Source organism: Gigantopelta aegis, chromosome 1 (assembly GCF_016097555.1).
Source record: "Gigantopelta aegis isolate Gae_Host chromosome 1, Gae_host_genome, whole genome shotgun sequence".
NCBI classification, from domain to species: Eukaryota; Metazoa; Mollusca; class Gastropoda; order Neomphalida; family Peltospiridae; genus Gigantopelta; species Gigantopelta aegis.
Genome location: NC_054699.1, coordinates 24,352,136 through 24,361,276, shown reverse-complemented (window position 1 = coordinate 24,361,276; position 9,141 = coordinate 24,352,136). Strand labels below are relative to the sequence as shown.

The following is a 9,141-nucleotide window of genomic DNA, read 5'->3' as shown; positions in this document are numbered from 1 at the left end:
TGTATAATTAGTTATATTTGTATTGATTTTTTTGTCATTTACCATATTATGTGAAAATAACTTCCCACGATTATACTGTACATATTATATATAAACATGTATTTATTATGTATGCTGATGAGTTGTAAATGTAAGGCAATAAATAAACTTGGAACTCTAACGATTTTCCAATGAAACTAATACTTTTTTTTTTTTTCTAGCAATTAAAATCATTTTGTTGTAACTTTGATTGGTATATAGCTAAAGCTACAATCATTACATTTCAAAATAGCAATAATAACTATATGTTGCGTGGAAGCCGACATGGTGATACTTTGAGAGTGTGCATTTAACTAGAGACACTGGTGATAGTTCAATACGTGCGCTCATGAACCAATGTCAATGTGTGTTCTGTTTACAGTTGGGCGAGTCCACATCTCTGGAGGAAGTTAAAGCTCTGGACGCGGCTGGCGGGATTTCGAGGAAGCTGAGCGGAGCAGTAGCAAAGGACACAGTCACCGTCCCAGATGGAGGATACACCGTCATCAGATTCGTAGCAGATAATCCAGGTAACAGTATATCAACACCTGCAGCACGTGCGTTAAGTAAACGTCGCGGTGCGAACCCCAATTACGCAGAAGAAAAGTATACATGTAGTTTAAAATGCTGGGTTCATATTCCAGTACTGCCTTCACGGTCAGGATATTTGATGCTGATAATCCAGGCAGCAAAATATTAACGGTGATGTTGCTAGGCATTTGATCCACTCTTTTAAAGCAGTCACTGTTTAAAACCACAATTTCTCTCACCATGATGACGTATAACAATGATATGTATACCAGCGCAACTTCTATTTAAAAAACATTTGCCGTCATTACCAAGATGAATAAAATTCTAACGACTAAACTTGCATGTTTAGAATATCAGTGTATGTTTATTTAATACGTTTCTGAGACTCGTATTGTTTGAGTCGCTCAAACGTTAAATTATTTCCGAATGCATGTATATAATTAATGGGAGGTAAAATTAGTTTGGGCTACTAGAAACATAACCCTTAAAGTGACAAGAAACTCGATGATATTAGGCTGGAACAACTGGTAAAATATTTGTTTACGATTTAACTGATGAATATATAGAGGATATTCCATGTTTTTTTTTGTCAAATATGATTTATATCTCATCGAGTGAAGTTTGCAATCATATATCACAAGAAGCGCTTGCGCGATGAGTGTGATATGATTGCAAATTTCACGATATTAGATATAAATCATATTTGACAAAACACATGAAATTTTCTATTTATTATATAACTTTTTGCAATTTACCTTTATTTTTAAAATGCCAGCAGCAAAATAGTTCCGGCCTTCTTACAGTGAAGATAACACTTTCTACAGTGACGATAACACATTTTAGAGTGAAATAGTTAAATTTTCACTCTAAAATGTGTTATCGTCACTGAGTGACTGATAACACTTTTATTTCACTGATATTTTGAGATATTTCACTAAATGTTATATAACAAACATAGCATACATGTAGCTTGGACTTTCAATTAAATATTGTCAAAAGTGAACATTTGGCGTGGATTCAAGACGGTCTTTGTAAGAACCCAACTGATGTCCTGGTTTTGTTTCTTAAAATAATGTACACTTTTACGGTCACGGTCACATTCCCTAAAATGCTTACATATTTTTGTTTCAACTTGACATTTTATCTTCCACAGGTTTTGGTTTTTTACATTGTCACGTAAAATTCCACCTGTCTCTTGGAATGGGACTTATTATACAGGTTGGCAAACCTCATGAGATGCCGAAACCTCCAAACAACTGGCCAAAATGTGGCGACTGGAAATATCCCAGAGAAGACAAAAATAATGAACGAGAAGGAAAAGGTAATGGAGGAGAAGGAAAAGCTACTGGCAAAGATGGTGGAGAAAAAAAATCGGACGTAGAAACTGAAAAACAAAAGAAAAGTCCGCTAACGAACGAAGCGCACGGCGTAGCAATAACCAAGGCGTTAACATCGATAGTGTTCTTAGTGACGCTTATGATTCTGTGAGTGCTGCTAAACTGTAAGGAGGAACTTAGTAAACAGAAATGCATATATTAAAGGGACAGTCCTCAGTTTGTTGCCATTGTAAGATGTTGCGACTAATAAAATATTTTAACGACTAAAATTACATACTAAGTATTGTTTCTTCTTTAGCATATAGGTGTCTGTACATTCAGTGTTTCTTCTTTTCCTATTATTTATATGTAGCCCAAACTGGATTTGGAATCCCAATAATTTCGTACGTTCGAAAAATGTTTTTATACTGGGAAACGAAATGAAGTTTCAGTTAGTACAATACTGTGACGATCAGTAACACATTTACATAATTTACAGACACTGATATCCTATGCAAGAAAATGTATTTAATTAAAACGTCTCTGGTAGTCCACAATATATTAACAGTGGGAGAAAAACCCAGGAATGTCCATTTAAAGGGTCCCCTATCTACAGAAAATATACTGGTTCAAACTTAATTGTACTCTATCGCCACGGTTGTTACTTTGATTTCATAATGCAATATTTTAAGCTCAGTAAACGCTATACATAACATATTCGACACATGCGTTAGTGGTCTTTACCAAAAAGTTAGAACCTGTTTTGGGCCTCCTACAAGTAGTAAATTGACAAAAATATATGGGATGTACAGATATTAAAATTCAATAAAGATATAAGTATGACTACTTCTCGGGACCACGATAGCTTTTATTAACTAGAACTATTCACGACCGTAGTATCTAACATTGGAACAAGTAATTTAAACTGACGATAAGACATGCAATGGACGTCGTCAACATGTAGGTTTAACATTTCAAGTAAATGCAAAGTGGACAATACGCATTAATAACAGTAATTGTAAATCCGGCTTTGGTGATGATTTTTATATTTAGAAACTACAATTTTTTTTTTTTAAATAGACAAAGATTATTGAAACTATAATTAATTTATGTACCTTTATCTTCGCCGTATTGCAATATTGAATAGGAAGTGTGGGATGGGTGTTCTTTAGTCGACCGATGATATTGTTAAGGTTTTAGACATGTCTGTCGCGGGCCAAGACTTTGGATACCCAGTGGCTTGGTCCAGGACAGAAATATTATTGAAAAGGATCAATTAGAAGCAGTCGGCATAATCCCTGGTCTGCCAAACAATTAAGCATCTACAAAATCTTTGAACTACAAAACTAGATTAGCAACATTTACTTTGAGGCGTAAATTAAAAAGCAAAATGTGTACAATTTTAAAAAATAAAAATTCTTTGAAAGGAAATGTTTTATTTAACGACGCACTCAACACATTTTATTTACGGTTATATGGCATCGGACATATGATTAAGGACCACACGCATTGAAAGAAGAAACCCGCTGTCGCCACTTCATGGGCTACTCGTTTCGATTAGCAGCAAGGGATCGTTTATACGCACCATCCCACAGACAGGATAGTACATACCACGGCCTTTGTTACACCAGTTGTGGAGCACTGGCTGGAACGGGAAAGCCCAAAGGGGCCACCGACGGGGATCGACCGTAAACCGACCGCGCATCAAGCGAGCGCTTTACCACTGGGCTACGTCCAGCTCCTTGATTCTTTGAATGCATTTTTTACGACTGGTATTCTCTTGATTTCACTGCAAAGGTCTGAGAGAGTAGTTTACAATGGATCGTAAATGCTAGAAGTGTTATGAAGCCAATAAAGAATTGTTTGTATGTATATAAATGGAACAAAACGTACGTTTCCCCTAATTAGTAAATAATATGTAGTTGTTTTCGTATGCATGTTACAATCACATTTGAAATCTTTTGTTTTTGTTTTCGCTTTGTCTTTACAAACCTGCTATCAGATTATAAACTGAACACAGATATATTTCGTTTTATTTTTCTTTCATCGTCTTAATAAAAACACCTTTTGTTAAAGTGACAGACCCTAGTTTTTAAACAATACGACGTATGTTCCACCATTAAAGCCGTTTGTGATAATTTAAATTGGAAGTACAGTGGACTCTGTCTAAACCGGACTCACTAAATACCGTCGAAATAGTCCGGTTTATATAGAGTTCATCCAAAGTTATGGTTCTTGAATGATCGACAACTCGCGATCAACAATGACATTTGAAACCATGGATGGTTGGGAAACACAGTCATACAAGCCAGACTTGCAATCGATTATTTCACAGACATAAAAATATACTTAAAGGGACATTCCTGAGTTTGATGCAATTTTAAAGATGTTATCGACTAACAGAAAATGTTTAACGATTGTAATTACATATCAAATATATTTTTCTGCATAAAATATTAGTGGCAGAACTTTAAACGTGTTTCTGGTTGTTGTAATATTTGTACTAGGTTAAATGCCATTTTATTTCCTAAAACATTATTTATTCGTACGTACGAATTTAAATTTGTGTGTTAAATCTTTCTGTTTTGACTATGGATTTTAATCAAATTCTTGTATTAATTTGACTTTAGTTTCTAACGAAAGTTCGATACGTTGCCGTTTTTTGGGTCGCTCCGCCATTATAAATGAAATAAGACAACTCAAACTAAACATTCCCAGTCTGGAGTTCCACGCGGTAAGACGTGTTTGTTTCGCTGGTGCACACTGAACGTGCTTTCGTATGCTCGACTTGGGGATCCTTCATTTCGTTGTTTTTGTCAGCGAAATGAAGTTTTCTACTGGGATGTATGCGGCCATTGGAACTGATTGAACGCTGGAACGCTTCTCGTTTCGACAGTCTGCACCACCAGGTTGGATTCTTTTTTAGCGAGATTCCTCGCCTCCACGTCATTTCTCCGTCTGACTATGTTGACTTGTTTTTTCGTGACTCGTATGACGGCCATTCTGCAGAACGCCACGGTTGTTCGCGTTTAGTATCTACATGTCCGAGCCTGTCCTAGCAGCACTGGAAGATTGACCGCCCCACTCTAAGAAGAAATAGGAAGCGGGGTCGGCCCCTACTACTCTTTTCTAGACCTTACTTTGCTTTATAGTGATACCATCTCGTATCCTCCGGAGTCGGGCCCGTCCGCACCACTATACTAACCCATGACGACTGGACTATACCCTAGTCTGATACTCTCTCTCGTTCAGACGGATCCGGCTTCTCAAGATCTGTATTTCAGCACAGCACTACACCTTCAACGTCTATCGACTGTCAATCTAGGGGTTTTCTTGACGGGATGCAACCCATCTCGTCCCCACAAGCTGCACCCTAACGGCCTTAACGAGGCCACTCACGTGGACATATAGATCGGACTTTAAACTTTTATATCTGCGTTCAAACGTTTATGTCGAAATTACTCTCTTTTTTATTATTAAATAGTCTGATCCTCTCTTCTTTCTCTTATTAAATTTTGGACTGTCCTTCTAAAATGCTCCAAATTATATAAATATTCGGCCGAGCAGTCAATTCTTTTTATTTTTGGCTTGTAACTTTTTTTCTTTTTTTTTTAAATTTATTCTATTAACTTTTTTTACTAATTGCTATTTTCAAAATTCTGCCCATTTTCAACTCTACAAGCCCCCATAACCCCCCCCCCCCCCCCCCCCCCCCCACCCGCACTCCCGAAAATGTATATGTACAAAATCAAAACTAAAATATTTCTAATAATAATAATAATACAAAATGAAATATACTTCTAATAGTAATAATCTATATATATGCAAACATGGATAGTAGTAGTCGGAATCAGAAAGCATAAGCTTGGGAGACAATTCTTTTTAAGGTTTACCGATTTTATTCGTAATTTCTTTTATTAATTTGCACAGCTTTTTTAGAAGACTTATTTTGTCATTTGTCATTAGTTGTTTAAATTTCAGCATATTGGGTTTGTTATAATAATATGGCTTTAACAAAAAAAATTCGGGAGTTATTAAAGAAAGAGCATGTAAGTAGATAGTGAAATTCGTCTCCGATGTCATTTTTGTTACATAGTGTACATAGTCTGCTTTCTACTGGGGTGTTGTTCCATCGTCCTGTTTCGATTGGTAAGTAATGGTTTGATGTTCTAAATTTTAGGAACGTAGTCCAGGATATTTGTGGTAATTTTATCATATATTTTTCAAATGTTAGATATTTTTTTAATGTGGTATACATTTTACCCCTTGATGATGAAGCTATGTCGCTATTCCATTGTTGTAGGTACTGATCGTTTTGTCTTAATTTAACGTGATGAATAAGTAGTGGTATAGATGAAACGTTTTATGACATCCAAATACTGGTCATACCTAGTTGGTTAAATATATTTTACTCGTGTTTTATCCACTTATAACTATATCCAGATATGTTAGAGTCGTGTAACATTAGTTTATACAATAAGAGGGATGTTTTTGTTTGTTTTCCAGAAACAATTCGGTCCCAAATACTTATCATCCTTTGTTGAATAATTAATTTAAGGGGTTTTCTTCCAAGTTCATCGTATATCATGAATAGTGGGGTTCCTTTCCTTACTGGTAGGATGTGTTTTAAAAATTTAATATGAATAGCTTCAATAATATCAATATTTTCATGGCCCCATATTTCACATCCATATAAAAGAATCGGTAATAGTAATTAACCAGTGGAGCTCATTTTCATTAGATTGGTCTGAGAAGTAATGGTTATCGAGACAAGCTCGTGTTATTTGTAGACGGTCCCCGTTTAAACATCACGGACTTCAGCTGCTCTATCTTATGACATTATCCCGATGTGTTGCAGGTTTCTATATTAGCTAAATTTAATGTTTATTTTCACGGGCTGAAACTAAAGTCTGTGGCTTTAACTGATTCAAAAAACAAAAACAAAAAAACAAAAAATCAATAACATTCCCCCTGCATCCACCACATGTTAACGGCGTAGTGGGTTTTGTTTTCGCACAAATTCTGTACACAGACATTTAGTACCAATATAGAAACCCACTACGTTTAACAAAGTCCTGATTTAATCATCTCAGATAATAAACTGAAACAGTGTAAATGTATATGTATTTAAGGAATACTGCTTTATTACAATATACATGCCTATACAATGGAAAACGAAGAACCAAGACGAGGAATCTTTTGATACATTTGTGTGTGTTGTATTGTACGTTAATTACCACCTATAAGAAGGGATCGTGTGTGGCTTAGAGGTTCTGAGAAGTTGTCTTGTGTACCTCGTCTTTAGTTCAGTTTATTCATCATAAAACAGAAAATCCAAATCTGTGCTTATAATAATGGTGTGTGTTGCTGTGTCCAAACCTGGTCCCTGGGAAGCTTGAGCATGTAAACCCTCCACATAAAGATGAAATAGTACTGGTTATGTCCTACTCTATATACATAAAGATACAATATCTGGCTTGTGCCTCCCATCCCCACCGCCACATCCAACCCACCCTCACTGGATATCTGGTCTCGCACACTTTAAGTATCATTCCTACCGGCTTACAAATTAAGTTTTGATTATGTAGCTAAAATATGCAACTTCTTTCTACATTTCAGTACAATAGTTAATGTAATCGGAAGACCTATATAATCAGAAATACACATACTTGCAATCAGAATTACAAAGCACACCTAATCGGAACTCCACAAACCTCAATACGGAGGTGGACTGATTGGACGGGGTCGAGTCCATTAGGTAGAGCTCTCGCCTGGGATGTTTGGATCGTGGGATCAAATCCCCTCGATGAAACCATTCTCTGGTTGGATTTTGTCCCCGTCCCAATCAGTGCCCCACGTTTGATATATCAAAGGTCGTTGTATGTGCTGTCCTGTTTGTGGAAATATATTACAGATTTCCTCTAGAGACTACGTGTCGAAATTGTCAAATCTTTGATATACCAGTCGTAGGGCACTGGTTGGGTCGGGAAAAAACCCGAGTTCAACATCACATTAGTAATTCAAAACAGCTAATTGGATATGACTTAATTATCTTAATCTTAATTTATGTTTACTGTATTCTTTTTTTTAGTTATTAAATTACTAAATTCCATATATATTTGATATGGGTATTGAAGTGTGTACTAATATCATTATATGATATGTACGCTTATAAACAAATGTTTTTTGTTTGTTTGTTTTTGTTTGTTTGTTTGTTTGTTTGTTTTTGTTTGTTTTGTTTTGTTTGTTTGCTTATTGCTTGTTTGCTTGTTTGCTTGTTTGTGTTTGTTTCTTTTGTTTTGCCTAATAAATTGAAAATAAAAATATCCAATATAAATAAGCTTCCGTTTAGATTTTGTTTTTCTTATTAACAAAATGTTGATCAACGTCTTTCCTTGTTATTTCCTCAATAAACCTCAAAACTCGTTTTAACGTCAATGAAATCACTTCAGAATGACTGCGTGGGCGTCTATAGAGTGGGGGCACGGGGGAGCACTTTCACCCCCTGGGCCTGAAACGTGTGTGGTCGTTTGTTCGCAAATCATGTTAGCTTCACATTTTATGTAAACTATGTCTCTATATATACTTTATTATGTGCCAACACGTCTTGTCATAGTTTTGCCCATCCCTGGATAAAAATCTGCCAACGCAACTGGCCATTTCCAAGACTCTTTTGAGAAACCGGCCTCGGTGGCGTCGTGGTTAGGCCATCCATCGGTCTACAGGCTGGTAGGTACTGGGTTCGAACCCCAGTCGAGGCATGGAATTTTTAATCCAGATACCGACTCCAAATCCTGAGTGAGTGCTCCGCAAAGCTCAATGGGTAGGTGTAAACCACTTGCACCGACCAGTGATCCATAACTGGTTCAACAAAGGCCATGGTTTGTGCTATCCTGCCTGTGGGAAGCGCAAATAAAAGATCCCTTGCTGCTAATCGGAAAGAGTAGCCCATGTTGTGGCGACAGCAGGTTTCCTCTCAAAATCTGTGTGGTCCTTAACCATATGTCTGACGCCATATAACCGTAAATAAACTGTGTTGAGTGCGTCGTTAAATAAAACATTTCTTTCTTTCTTTTGAGAAATTGCAGCCACAAAACCGTATTTCCGGTAACCTATAGCTCAAAGGACATTTTGGCAGTTGTGGTGGAATGTCCTCAAGAATATTTGCAAAAATAACCCAGGTAGTCGTGAAAAGTGAACATTTAGGTAGTACTAAACCAAACAACATCCGGCTGTGACAAAGTTTGAGGTGCACCCAACTTTAATAGAGTAATTA

The 9,141-nt window shown here is 36.4% G+C and overlaps 1 protein-coding gene across 1 annotated transcript in view; it reads left to right on the top strand.

Annotated features, from left to right (window-relative positions):
* Positions 1-2,158, top strand: part of LOC121371655 (L-ascorbate oxidase-like) — a 28,659-nt gene extending 26,501 nt beyond the window's left edge. The window contains exons 5-6 of the mRNA XM_041497746.1: positions 309-548; positions 1,703-2,158. Coding sequence (XP_041353680.1) covers positions 309-548; positions 1,703-2,037 — 575 coding nt within the window. The 3' untranslated portion in view covers positions 2,038-2,158. The remainder of the gene's footprint in view (positions 1-308; positions 549-1,702) is intronic.
* The last annotated feature ends 6,983 nt before the right edge of the window (positions 2,159-9,141 follow it).